The sequence below is a fragment of the Vicugna pacos genome, chromosome 14, assembly GCF_048564905.1.
Source record: "Vicugna pacos chromosome 14, VicPac4, whole genome shotgun sequence".
In the NCBI taxonomy this organism is placed as follows: domain Eukaryota; kingdom Metazoa; phylum Chordata; class Mammalia; order Artiodactyla; family Camelidae; genus Vicugna; species Vicugna pacos.
The window spans coordinates 13,701,070-13,714,835 of NC_133000.1; the positions used below are offsets into that span (position 1 = coordinate 13,701,070).

A 13,766-nucleotide genomic window follows, 5' to 3' on the forward strand; every position below is an offset into this window, starting at 1 on the left:
GAGTAGGGAGATAAAGTAATACACCTCAGAAACTCTTATCTAGCTTCAGTAATTATCTCCATTTTGCTGGTCTTGTTTCATATGTTCTGCCCCTATGCCTACACACAGTTATACATTTACATATACAGTAAACATTTTGGGGAGAATATTTTAAAGCAAATTCCAGACATTGTAGCATTTTACTCATAAATACTTCTGTATGCATCTTTAACATACTAGGACACACACACGTCTGCAATGTTCTATAGCCTAACAAAATTTTATTTTAATTAATTTTATTAAATTTAAATTTTAAATAAAATTAATCTTAATTTAAATTGAATTTATAGGTTAATTATAGGTTGATTTATAATTTCATATTTAATTTAATTTATAGCTTAGCAAAAGTTTTAAGGTGTTTAATAAATAATACTATACCCAATTTATATCCCAGTTTCCCTACTTGTCTCACAAATGTTGACAATAGTTTTGTTTGAATCAGAATCCAAACATGGTTCACACATTACATTTGATTGTTAATGTATTTTTATCTAGAAGTCTCAAAGAAGTTTAACTAAATTTGGATCCCTAATTATTTATTATTATTATAATAAAATTTTTAAGGAAATTATTACTTTACAGTGAACTAGCATTGCAATGAACAAAAAATACGATACATACAATAGATCACCTAAGGTACACAGGCAGTGCAAATAAAGGCAGTTGAAATTACCAAATTTCTTAGAAGAGAAAAACTTTCAAAGCTGTGGGATAGTATTACGGCTTTTACCAATTATGAAGAGGTATTACTAGGAATCCAACTTCTGTCCAAAAGTCAGCCTTTTAAGGAGAAGCATTGTAGTTTATACTGAAATAAAGAGACTACAAAAATATCCTAAAGTTAACCAAATAGGAAATACAATTGAAGTTCTTACAGTCTTTGATATACCTTGAAACGACACTATTCAAACTAAAGGTGCTGTGAAGAGGTTGAGGTCATAAGCACAGGCTATAAAAAAATACGACTCTGATGTTCTGCTTGACTTTGATGGCCAAAGGGATTCAGAACTTCTAGACCCAGTGTGGAGAAGACTTAAGACTCAAACTCTGTGAGACTCAAATGCTAAGAAACTCTATGATACGGAAAAAGAAGGAGATATGTAGCCGTATGGTTAATTGGGCATTACTGTTGGGAAAAGTTTTATGTACCTTTAATGTTAAATTTGGGGGAAGCCAGGAAATACATTAAATAGATGATATACCTTAGAATCTACGTTATAGGTAATGGGTGTGTTACAGGATTAAATGCAGTGATTCAAGCAGAATATTTAATTGAAACCCTGACACAAAGTTCAGTAAATGATGAATTGTCACCCTGTTAACTTACTGTGTAATTTGGGGTGATATTTGGTGTGAACAAGAGGACTTTAGGCTTTTTCTATTCCTACTTCTTTGAATTACCAAGAAAATGTTATTGCCATTTTTAGGGGTTACAGTCTATTTCCAGATGATAGGGATAAATATATATAATCTACTGAAGAAAGTTTATTGGTAAATTTTTATGCCTGAAGCATTAAGTGAGCTCAGTTACCTAGGAAATAATGGCTCTCAAAATGATTCATAAAGCTTTTACTGTATTTTTGGTTTTTAAGTTTCTTTACCAATGTGCTTTAAGTTAAGCTTCTGATCTAATACTGTATAATTTGTTCTAGTTTAAATGTTTTATGTTAGATTCTGAATAATTTGGGGTTCTTTTTAAACAATTATATGTATTTACGTTAGAGTTAGTAACACTGTACATCTTTTGAGAAAAGTGTTCTTCAGTTTGTGTGTGTGCGTGCATTTGGAACTTAGTTTGCATTTTTTAAAAGTCATGCTTCTTATATTATAGTAATTCGTTACCATTTGAACATGTTAAATCAGCACTATGATAGTAGAGGTAGAGAAGGCATCAGGGTCTTAGCGGACATATCATATTCTATATTTTTTCCTCTGTAATTGTCTTTGGTATTATTCAGTTCCTTGCTTTTTGCTTTCACTAATCTGTTTCTTCTTTTCATTCCTATTTGCCATCAATCGCCCTGGTGCTTTTCTTAAACTATTACATTAGCTGCTTAACTTGTCTTGGTTTCCTTCAATGGGTCATTCCATTGCATTATTCTAAAGCACATCACTTGAGTGTATTATTCCACTGTTCACAGTGTTTCATTGCCTTTCATTTTCTACTAGATTCCTCATTACCCTCCACAATTTAGCCAGTCACCTTTTTTTAAGTCAATCCACCCCTCTATTCTTTCAGCCATATTTATTGAGTTTCTTCTGTGAACTAGACACTCTGCTAGGCTCTGATGATCAAATGGTAAAACAAGCAAGAGGTCTAGTTGTGAAAGAAAAACATTAATTAAAATATCATGTGATAAAAATAAAACTGCAGTGATCATATATCCTACAAAAGGGAGGAATATGTGCTATGACAGCTTACAGTAATAGGGCGTTAGATCTAGTCAAGAAGATCACAGAAAGCTAAGACTTGAAGAGGTGAATAGGATTTACTACACAAAAAGTGGGAAGGATAGGATGATCTTTTCCCAAAGGGAGTGTGTTTTGAAACCCGGGGACTAGAAGAAGGCTAATGTGACTTGGTGTGTAAAAGAAGAGAAATGATTGATTGTACAATATGGGAAGGAAGGCTGGGCTTGACCACACAAGGGGTTTTGAGGCCATGCTAGGTAGTGTTACTAATACGAATGCAGTAGAAGCCATCCAAGGGTTTTATTTACAGGTAGTGGATGGAGTAGTAGAAGACAAGTGGGTTTTGGAAGACCAATTAGGCTTTGTCACATTAGTCTTTACTATAGCTTGGTCGTGAAGGTTGGTGATAGTAGAAGAGACAGCAACAGTTTCAAAAGATATTTGGAAGGTTAAAGGAACCAAATTTGCTGACATATATTGCATTTAGGGGTATAAGGAAGAGGGAGATGGCTTCTTGCAAAATTGGATATTTTGTGATACCTAGAGAATATTGAAAGAATACTATTTTGGATGGAGGAAAATCTTAAGTTCAGTTTTGAGCATACTGAGTTTGAAGTACCTTTGATCCATTCAAGAGGGAATGGCAAGTAGGCAGAAGAGTATTTGCTGTTAGAAAGATAATCTAGGCTGGACATAAAGAATTTTAAGATATTATCTAAGTATCGACAGTAATTGAGGCTGTGGGTAGGTGGGTTGAGGGTTTAGAGTATAAACTGGCCAAGACTTAAAGACTGAGCCTTGAGGGTCTGCAGCACGTAACGGTGCTAGGTGTTAGAGGTTGAGGGCAGGGCTGGAAGACAGAGAAGCAGCCAGAGAAGCAGAGGAAAACCATGAGAATATTTCAGTGTGAAAGCCAAAGTCTTTCTAAAGAGTGATAAATAGTTTTGGATGCTGCAGCGAAGCCAAATCTGAAAAATCTTCACTAGATTTAAAGACTCTTTCAGTTATCTATTGCTATGTAACAAATCATCCTAAATCTTAGTGGCTTAATTCAGCAACGGTCTGTTATTTCTCAAGATTCTGTGAGTTGGCTTCATTCAGCTGGCGGCTTAGCTGGGGCTTTGGTGCTCACTGTTACCTGGGCACTTTTCTTCTTGTCCGTGTGATTTCTGTGTCTTCATATGGTCTCTCATCAGGCAGTCGTCTAGTTCAAGCTTCTTTACAGGGCAGCTGGCTCCCAACAGGGTGATAGTGAAGTTGGGAGGCCTGTTAAGGCTTGGGCTTGGAGCACTTTGACCACACTGTCATCTACCACCATAGCCAAAAAAGGAGCATTGATGACTTCGTGTAGGAGTTGTTTTAGTAAAGTGAAAAGACTAGGAAATGACTAGAAGATGCATAAAAATTCCTTATCACTCCCTTACAATTTCTCTAAACTTGACCTAAAATAGGCTACTAATTTCCTGAATGCTTCCTGTTTCTTTCCTCATGTGTTCCTTTTCCCTGAATGTTGTTCCGCTATCTCCCCCATATTAAAATCTTACACATTCTTAAAGGCTTTCTTAAAATCGTCAGTTTTTTTCCTTTTTTGTTCTTTGCTAACAATTTTGAATTTTAATTTAATTTTTTATCCCAGTGTTTGTTATTTCTTGCCTCTTATGTTTTTGATCATGATCTTCACTCTGCATATGCTCTGTAGTCTGCAAAAGGTTTTAGATTCTCAGTAAACTTCATTCTTCAAACTTACTCAGATGCTACTTCCTCTGAGAACCTTCCCTGGTTCATCTCCCAATCACTTAATCCTTTGTACCTCATGCACACTTTTACTGTTGTACATATCATAACATACTACAATTATTTATTTACATGTTCTTGAAGGTGGGAACTTACAGTGTCTGCTGTGCTGCCTTTCTCTGAATAATTCCTGAGTTATAGCTTGACTTGTGATCCCCATTTTTACCTTTCAAGAATAGGCCTTACAGGATAAGAGTTTAAGTTTTTGTTTTAGTAATGACCTAATTACTTCTTTGATACTGTCCCAATTTCATTGGTACTAGGCCAGTGCATTAAACTGTAAAGAAAAGTTATGGTTTGGTATGTGAAATGGAAAGTTTCTGCAGGAAATAATATGTGGCCACACTCTTTGTATCTCTGAATAAGGTTATATTTACGAGGTTATATTCTGTGTGGGACTCAGTGGAAGTATGTTCATATATAAATTCTCATTATGAGTATTGTTCACTGAGCTCGATAGAAGAGGAGTTGTTAATGACTTCACCATATGGAATGGTTGTTTCTCTAGGTGTCAGGCAGATTTTGCAGCTCATGTCTTCACATTCTCTATGTATGGGTACATACAAGTGACTTAGAGATTGGCTAGTTTCACATACGGGGGCAGAAAACACTTCAGCTCTTGAAGACAGGACTACCTGGTTCTGTGATCCACCACAGACATTACAATTGAATCCGTGTTTGTGTGTTTGCATCCATATCTATGTGTGTGTTGGGGTTGGGGGGCACAATTCTTGGCAGGACACTCACTGGTGCTTGTGCTCTGCAGCCCTCACTCTGCTCCTCTTAACTCTTGTGCTTTCCTTAAGCTCATTTATTCTTTCATTTGACAAATACAGAGGGACACAGAAATGATTCAGATCCCTCTCCCTGCCTTCTCTCAAACCGGTAGGATAGACAGCCAGGTAAATAAGTCATTAAAACTTAAAGTGGGAAGTATGATTATTAAAGGACTTATAATTTGAATTACTTCAGTAATAGAACCAGTTGGCAGAACATCCAGGTGCAAGGGGAAACTTCAGTTGGTATAGATCAGTCACCTGACTCTCATGATGGACTCTGGTGTGATCATCATCCAAGAGCCAGTTACACTGTGTGCCCGGAGAACTCTGGGGAATTAAACATGTTTTAAAAAGAAATTTATTTTATCTTCTTTCATTGTTTGCTGACTTTTATTAATTTTTACATTTTGCAAGTTTAAAAAATAGTAACATGAGAATCTTGGTTATCTGATGTTTTATAATTGTTTATCTTAAAGTAAGTTACCTGAAATGTTATCTCAAATCTTACTTATTTTGCTTGGTATAGTCCTTATAAAATCCTGAAATAATGCTATGCTTATTGTAGGTACTCAGTGAATAACTGAATAATTAAAATTTAGGTTGATCCTTAGTCCAATCTTAACAGTCACAAATAGTTAGGGGATCTGAATCATAAACAAACATAAAACAGATAAAAGAGAAATTGCACTTATACAAGTATTGAAGTTTGAGCATGCCTAGTAATAGACTACCACCTTCCTAAGCTGTCCATTGGTTTTGTTTTGTTATTTATAAATTATTTGCTTTTATGTCTGTCTTCACTTTTTTAAATTGAAGTATATAGTCAGTTACAATATGTCAGTTTCTGGTACAGCCTAATGTTCCAGTCATGCATATGTATACGTATATTTGTCCTCATATTCTTTTTCATTTAAGATTATTACAAGACATTGCATATAGTTCCCTGTGCTATACAGAAGAAATTTGTTTTAATCTATTTTTATATATGGTGGTTAACATTTGCAAATCTCAAACTCCCAAATTTTTCCCTTCTCACCCCTTTTCCCCTGGTAACCATAAGATTGTTTACTATGTCTGTGAATCTGTTCCTGTTTTATAGATGAGTTCATTAGTATCCTTTTTTTTTTCTTTTTTAGGTTCCACATATGAGTGATATCATATGGTATTTTTCTTTCTCTTTCTGCTTTAGTTCACTTATAATGACAATCTCCAGGTCTACCCATGTGTCCTTTGTTTTTTATACCTATAGAGAAATTAATTGAATTTTTTTTTTTTTAAATAAGAAGTTCAGGAAAGACTCAAAAGGTGGAAAGGCAGGGAGTAAGATAGTTCTCCAAAGATAAGAAGGAGAAGAAGTCTGAGCTTTCTCAATTTAAGTTCAGGTTATATTTCCTTTTCTGTCAGCTACCAAGATGATTATATAAGAAATCTGGAATGGTGATATCAATAAAATTAATCATTTAAAATAGTACCATAGAAAACGTCAGTTATATTCAAGTAAAAGTAAAACTTGGTTAGCATAAATAATTTTCTTTGCTTATTAGTCCATTAGACTAACGCTTTGCTGAGTATAATCTTATGAAAACCCTAACAAAGACCAAAAATGTCATGGTTATGGGAAAATAATTGTATTATTGAATTGCACATGATTTATCCAATTCTTAAAATTTGTAGTCCTCCTTAGATACTCTAAACTTGATTATAGAGTAGAGGTTATTTGAGTATGTGTTCTCCAAACAGATGTCTCCCGACTCAAAATCTTCTATTGCAACTTGTCTCTAAAATGAGGATAATAATAGTATCTATGCCATTGGTTTGTTATAAACATGAAAAGCTCCTAGAATGGTGCTTGGCATATACATAGTAAGTGCTCATTATGCTAGCTATTATTGTTGTTTATTTTTATTTTGTTATTACCTATGTACTTGAGAACTGGAAGAGAACAGCAAGAGAGAGGAAAGTGCATTGTTGCCTCTTTCCATTGGATCAGAGAGTAACTGGGGGAAAAGCATAGGTCTGTGCTTTATAAAAACAAACAGTAAAATGTTTATAAGTTATACTAATTAGTGGCTTAAAATCACTAGATTCAGACATGGATGATATAAAATTTTTTTTTAAATAGTTATTTTTATAATTAAAATGTTCTTTTTCCATTTAATGGAAGTAGTTTATTTTTATATTAATATCAACACTTGATCTTTTAAAAACTACAGGTTTTGGTTTCAGTGATAGGCAATATAAAGCAGTGTTTAAGAGCACAGCATCAGGGACCAGACTACCTGGGTGTGAATTCTGTCTCCTCACCATTTATTGTGTACCTTCTGGCAAGGTACTAAATCTCTCTGTGCCTCAGTTTTTATCATTTTTGTACATAGGAATTACAGTAGTGCCTGCCTCATTTGTTTGTCTTGTAGATTAAATGAATTTATTTTTATCTATCTATCTATCTATCTATCTATCTATCTATCTATCTATCTATCTATCTATCTTAGAACAATGTCTGCCATACAATAGTAGCTACTATAGAATTGTTATTGTTAATGACTAATTTTTTAAGCATCATTAGGTATTTAAGTTTGAGTACTCCTTTACTAGTTTCCTACGATTAAGTCTCAGGAAACAGTTTTTATAAAACTATTTTTCTGTCAAGTGTTCAGAAATGAAAATCCTAATAATGTCTTGATAGCCAGTACTGTGGTTTTCCATTTCCTTCTTCCTGTTTTTCAATTTCTTCCTGTTTTTCAACATCTCTAAAAAAGATTCCTTTAGGAACATGATGCTGGTTGCAGGACCATATTTTATTATGCATCTTTAAGTTCCCAGAACCTAAACATGCCTCCTATTTGGTTGGAGCATAAAAAATGATGAGAGAAAGCATCTATAATTTTCAAGAAATATTCTACTCTCTTGCAGTGTATTTTAATCACCCATTAAGTAGAACCATGTATTAGAGTCCTTATTAATGTCTGAACTTTGAGATGAGTGATTATATCTGATATACCTTTTATTGAGTTGAGGTGTGTATAAAGTTTTTTTGTCTTAGATTTTGTATAAAATAAAGACACTTATAAAGGAGGTATAAATAACTACTTAGATGAATAATATGTTTGTATTTGACGATTACCTCCATATTAATATATCCTAATATTCTTGGTGAGAATAAATGATATAAAAATTTCTGCCATATTTGCCTAGTTTTGATCTTTTTTGTTGTGGATTTTTAAAAATTTAGTGAATGAAACAGAACATTATAGATAGTTAAGGTACAATTTCTTTTGTTCCCCTACCTAGTGTTACTTCCTTCCCTCTTCCCTGTCCCAGAAGCAGCAATTAACATGAGTTTGTTGTGTAGCCTTCCAGTTCATGCTTTTTTACTTTTACTGTATGTATATGTTATACAAATATAAAACTACACTAAATAATTGTTTAATAGTGATATAGATGCTATTCTCTGTGTATCATTTTGCATCTTTGCTTCTTTTTCATCAAATATTGTTTTTGATTCAGAAATAGACTCACACTTGTACAGTCACCCAGTATAAGAAAAAGATGACATTCCAGGACAGCAGAGAAAGGATGGTCTTTTCAATAAGTGGTGCTGTGTCAATTGTATATCCTTCGAGAAAAAAATCTACTTTCACCCCTACCTCATATCATGTAACAAATTCAATTCCCCATGTATTTCAGGTTTAAATGTAAGTGGTAAAATAATAAAGCTTTTAGAACTAGAAAACATACGAGAACATTTTAATGATCTTTGAGGACACAAAAAGTACTAATCATGAAAAGAAAAAATATATTAAGATAATAAATCTATTTATCAAAACATACCAATAAAATGAAAGAAGTCAAAAAGTAGAAGGAGGTATTTATAATAACCATATCCAACAGAGGACTCATCTGGAATATATTAATAATCCTTCAACTCATTAAGAAAAAGGCAAGTAATTCGGTTTTTTAAAAAGTAGGCGGAAGTCTTTAGCAGACACTCCACAAAAGAGCACAGTGAAATGGTCAAGAAATGTATGAAAGGTGTTCAACTTCCTTAGACATCAGGGAAATTAAAACCCCACTTAGGTATCGTTACATACACACCAAACGGTTAAAATGAAAAAAGACAGCTAACACTAAGGTGAAGGAGATATAGAGCAACTGGTATTCTTGTACACTGCTGGTTGGAGTATAAACTGGCACAACCACTTTGGAAAACTGTCAGTGTCTAATGAAAGTAAATATATCCATGTTCTATGACCTAGCTGTTTTGCTCCTGGGTATACCTAACAAATACATGCATATGTTTTCCATAAAGGCATGTACTCTGATTTCATACTCTGTTCATAATATACCCAAACTAGAAGCAATCCAAATGCCTATCAGTGAAAAATCGATAAATAAATTATAGTATATTCATGTACGTGTCACGTACTATGTAGCAGTGGGAATGAATGATCTACATCTATGTGCAGTAGTATGGATGAATCTCACCCTCATATTACTGAATGAAAGAAGCCATAAACGAGAGAGATCATATTTTATAATTCCATTTATATAAAATTCCAAATCAGGCAAAACTAATCAATCGGAGATGGGTAGTGACTGGAGGGGGCATAAATTACTAAGGTTCTGTTTTTTGAAATAAGTGCTAGTTACCCATGGGCATTCAATTTGTGACAATTCATCAAGCTGTACGTTCATGATTTTTGTTCTTTTATGTATGCGTACATGAATATATATGTATGTGATACTACCCAAAAGTATTGTTTCAAGGTCTGTGCATCTAGTTTATTTCATTTCAACTCTGGTTTATGAACAGACCATAGTTGACTTATTGATTCCCTCATTGAACTTCTACATTGTTTCCAGTTTTGCTCTGTTTCAAATAATGCTGTAGATAGCATTTTAACATGGCTTCTTGTGAAAATATATGAGGGTTTCTCTAAGACCTCTAGAGGTGGCACTGCTGTATCCTAAGGTATGCCCATTTTCAGCTGTTCTCCAAAATGGTTGTATGTAGGAGTGATGGAGAGTTCTCTTTGCTATTTATACTTGTCATCAGTTGATACTGTCAGGCTTGAATTTGATTTTTTTATGGATGTGAAGTGGTATCTCATTTGTATTTTAATTTGTACTATATGATGAGTAGTATATTTGAGGATCTTTCCACATATTTATAGGCCACATGGATTTCCTAGAGTATTTTTTTTACCCATTTTTAAAATGGGTAAAATTATCTATTTGTATTTATTGCACATTTTTCTAATAATTAGTTTTATATTTTTCTTCTCAACTTATGTGTAATTTGCCTTGATTCTCAAAGTCCATATGTTCAGAAAGGCCTCCCTTTGTGATTTTAAGTCATTGTTAGAATTTCATTTGTAGACTTTAGATTTGGGGTAATTCAACTCTCCTGAGAATGTTTCTCATTCAGGCTTTTTATTTTTTCCCTGTCCCTGGTTGCCTGCCACTGCTCCATATTTCACTAGTGCGTTTCAGCTATAGGGCATATTCTCCCCCTTCCTTGGTGATGAGGGAGGGTGGTAGTGATGTGGGGAAGGGGAAATAGTGAGAAACAGAAAAATGAATACAAATTTGACAGGTTTATAAAATTGATACAGCTATGTGTAAAATATGCTCATGACCCTTCTTGGCTTTTTGTCTTTTACTTGAAGTACATTCTAAATCTAGCGTTGTACAGTTGATAATCAGATAATGCTCATCATTACCTGATTAGGAGTGTGTGTGTGTGTGTGTGTGTGTATGATCATTATCTGATTAGTTGTGTGTATAATAGTTTGGGGTCTATTGTTGTCCTATCCACCATTTATATATGTGGTCCCTGCAGTGCTCTTACCTACTGGATTCTTGAGACAGTTCTGCACATCCATTACTTTTCAGAGCAACTGCATTAACAGTTGAGACCCTCTTCCTGCAGTGCCACTGGGGCTTTGGTGTTTATCATCTGGCAGGGTGTGGTGATAGTAGCCAGGGCTTGCAGTTCCTGCGCTGTTTTGCAAGTGTTACAGAACCTTTGAGGTTACAGAATCTTTCTCAGAGAATATCCTGGCCCAGCTTTCTTCAAAAGACCTTCCTTATTGCCTCTGAGCTCTGCCTTAAGTAGGATCGATGCCAAAGGAAAAGCTCATGACTCTTGGCCACGGACACAACATTTTGGCTGATCTTGATCCTGGAATCTTGGCAGCAGACTGTCTTGGCATGAGTCTTTTGGAGAGAGGTGCCAGTTTAGCTGAGCTTTACTAGGAACTCTCTTCTTAGAACTGAATCTGATTTTATTTTTTCAATGGTTTGATATAAGTCAATGAAGAAACTTAAGTTCTTAAGTCAGTATAGCATGACTTCAGTCTCTAGTTTATCAGGTTCAGAAATCTTTGAGGTGAGAAATAGAAAGGGAAGGGTATAAGCAATACAGTTATGTCTTGCTTTATGAAGAAAGTAGTATAAACTCTGGTGATTAATTTGGAAGTGATAATTTTAAAATGTGTTCTGTATTTTAAAGAAAACTCCAATATTTGTATAAGTCCCTGAATATGCTGATCCCAGGTTTCATTTTTATTTTTTAAAATTTTATAAATGATAAGGATTTTTGTTTTCCTAAGCACTGTGTCACAGTTAAAATATTATTAATAATTCCAGTAACATATATTTCAAATTTTCCTGATCGTTTCAAAAATCTTTGTTTTTGATTGTTTTATCTGTTACTCTCTAGTAGTTCCACCAACCCTCCCCACTCCCACTCTTTGCTTTCTCATGCCATTAATTTATTGCAGAAACCAGGTCATCTGTCTTGTAGTGTCCCATATTCTGTGTTTGACTGATTGCTCCCTGTGCACTTGATCCTGTATCCTCAGTAGTCCCTGTAAACTGGTGGTTAGAACTGAGGGCTTGGTTAGATTCAAGTTCAGCCTTTCCTCCCCTTTCCCTTTTTCCTCCCTTCCGATGTTATGTACTTAGTGTTGTATCACATCATGAGACACATACTGTCTGGTTGTCCCCATTTTCTTATACTAAGACTGATGTGTGGATCTGTTGGTACAGAGGTGCCCATTAGAATCACTTTAAAGCTTTCTAAAATCCTCAAGAATCTTAGGTTCAGGTTTGAGAGGGATGGTAGATTCATGTATTAAAAAGCATGCAGGAAACTCCAAAACTTTACTACCTTTACTCAGATGTAGTAAGAATCAGTATCTTTAATACCTTTACTATGTAATTAGAGTAACAAAATTTACTTTTAAGCAGATGCTTTGGGACTGTGTGTTTTGTATAAAATGAAACATATTTAAAGTGATTAACTGTGGAGATGTTTGAGGCTACTGTGGTGTAATAGAAAAAACACTGACTTGGACCCAAGAGGTCAAATCGTTACTTTGTCTGAGACCACTTTTTTTCAAGTCTAGAAAATAGGAACCCCAAGATAAATCATAGGGTTGTTTAATGATTAAATGAAATGATTTATTCGGAAGCAGTCCAGTACCTGGTGGTGAGTTATATTGAAATCTGAAAAGCATTACAGGGATAGATTTTTTTAATTGAGATCTTCAGAGTAAAGCTTAAGAAAACTGAAGTAACAATATCTTATATGCTATTTATATATATATATATATATATATATATATATATATATATATATATATATATGTATACTTCTGTTTTTGAGCTTGTTTTTTGAGTAATAGGAGACTCAATGAGTCATGATGTAGTTTTAATATGAGTGTAATTAATTAACATTAATGTGGGCCTTTTGGAAGAAATAGTGTGTGGAAATCTTATTTTTTTTCCCCCTTTACTTTCAGCTCCATTTACCTCTTAATTCTCCTTTGCCTGGAAGTGAATTGACCAAGGAACCTTTTCGTTGGGATCAGAGACTCTTTGCATTAGTGTTGCGGTTGCCTGGCACGATGTCGGTAGAATCAGAGCAGTTGACAGGTGTGCCTTTAGATGACTCTGCAATCACACCAATGTGTGAAGTGACAGGGGGTAAGTTTTTTGCTGGTAGTACTTCAGTGACTTAAAGCAGGGTTTACATGAATGTTTTAAAAATGTGCATATCAAAAACTCCATGTTTGTTTTTGTTTAACAAGTTCATAGAAGTTAGTAGACATACATGGTTTTAAAACTACTTTGATGAAAGTCATTCATCTGATTTGAACTACTGGATCTGATAATGAGTGGTAATTTTTTCCCAACCTATAGAAAATGCAGGTAGTTGAAATTATTTAACTTATTTTCTTAACTACAGAGATTGCCAGTGATTTACAGAATGCTATAGGATTATTTTTTGAAAATGTTTTGAGAATCGTCTCATTATCCATGTCATGATTAATGCATGGTTAAATACAGTTTTCCCCAGAGGCAAAGAGGAAGCTAGATAGGTTAGAGGAAGCAGATAGTGAACTCTTAACCAGGTAGTCACTGTGCTAGTGAATATTAGTGACACTCTTGAAATAGAATATGTAATAGACTCAGGATTTACTATAATGTGGTTGGTTAATAGGTGGGTTACATTCATATGAATAAGTATTGGGTGCTTACTGTGTACCAGGCACTGTTTTGTGCTGTAGGACTTCCATAGTGAAAATGACACATGGTATTCTTGCTTTCATGGCACATTTTAGTTCTCATTTAAGGAATCTGATACTAAAATGTCCAAGTCTGGCATACCACCGTTTCACCTGTGTCAGAGGCCTGTGACATAGTCTCCATCCACTGTCAGGGCTCTATTGCAAT

The 13,766-nt window shown here is 34.4% G+C and overlaps 1 protein-coding gene across 6 annotated transcripts in view; it reads left to right on the plus strand.

The window, feature by feature from the left end:
* The window catches only part of INTS6 (integrator complex subunit 6), an 82,246-nt gene that overhangs the window by 41,893 nt on the left and 26,587 nt on the right, over nt 1–13,766 (plus strand). For all 6 annotated transcript variants that reach the window (XM_072976188.1, XM_072976190.1, XM_072976191.1 and 3 more), the window contains one exon: nt 12,833–13,016. In XM_072976188.1, the coding sequence (XP_072832289.1) occupies nt 12,833–13,016 (184 nt within the window). The remainder of the gene's footprint in view (nt 1–12,832; nt 13,017–13,766) is intronic.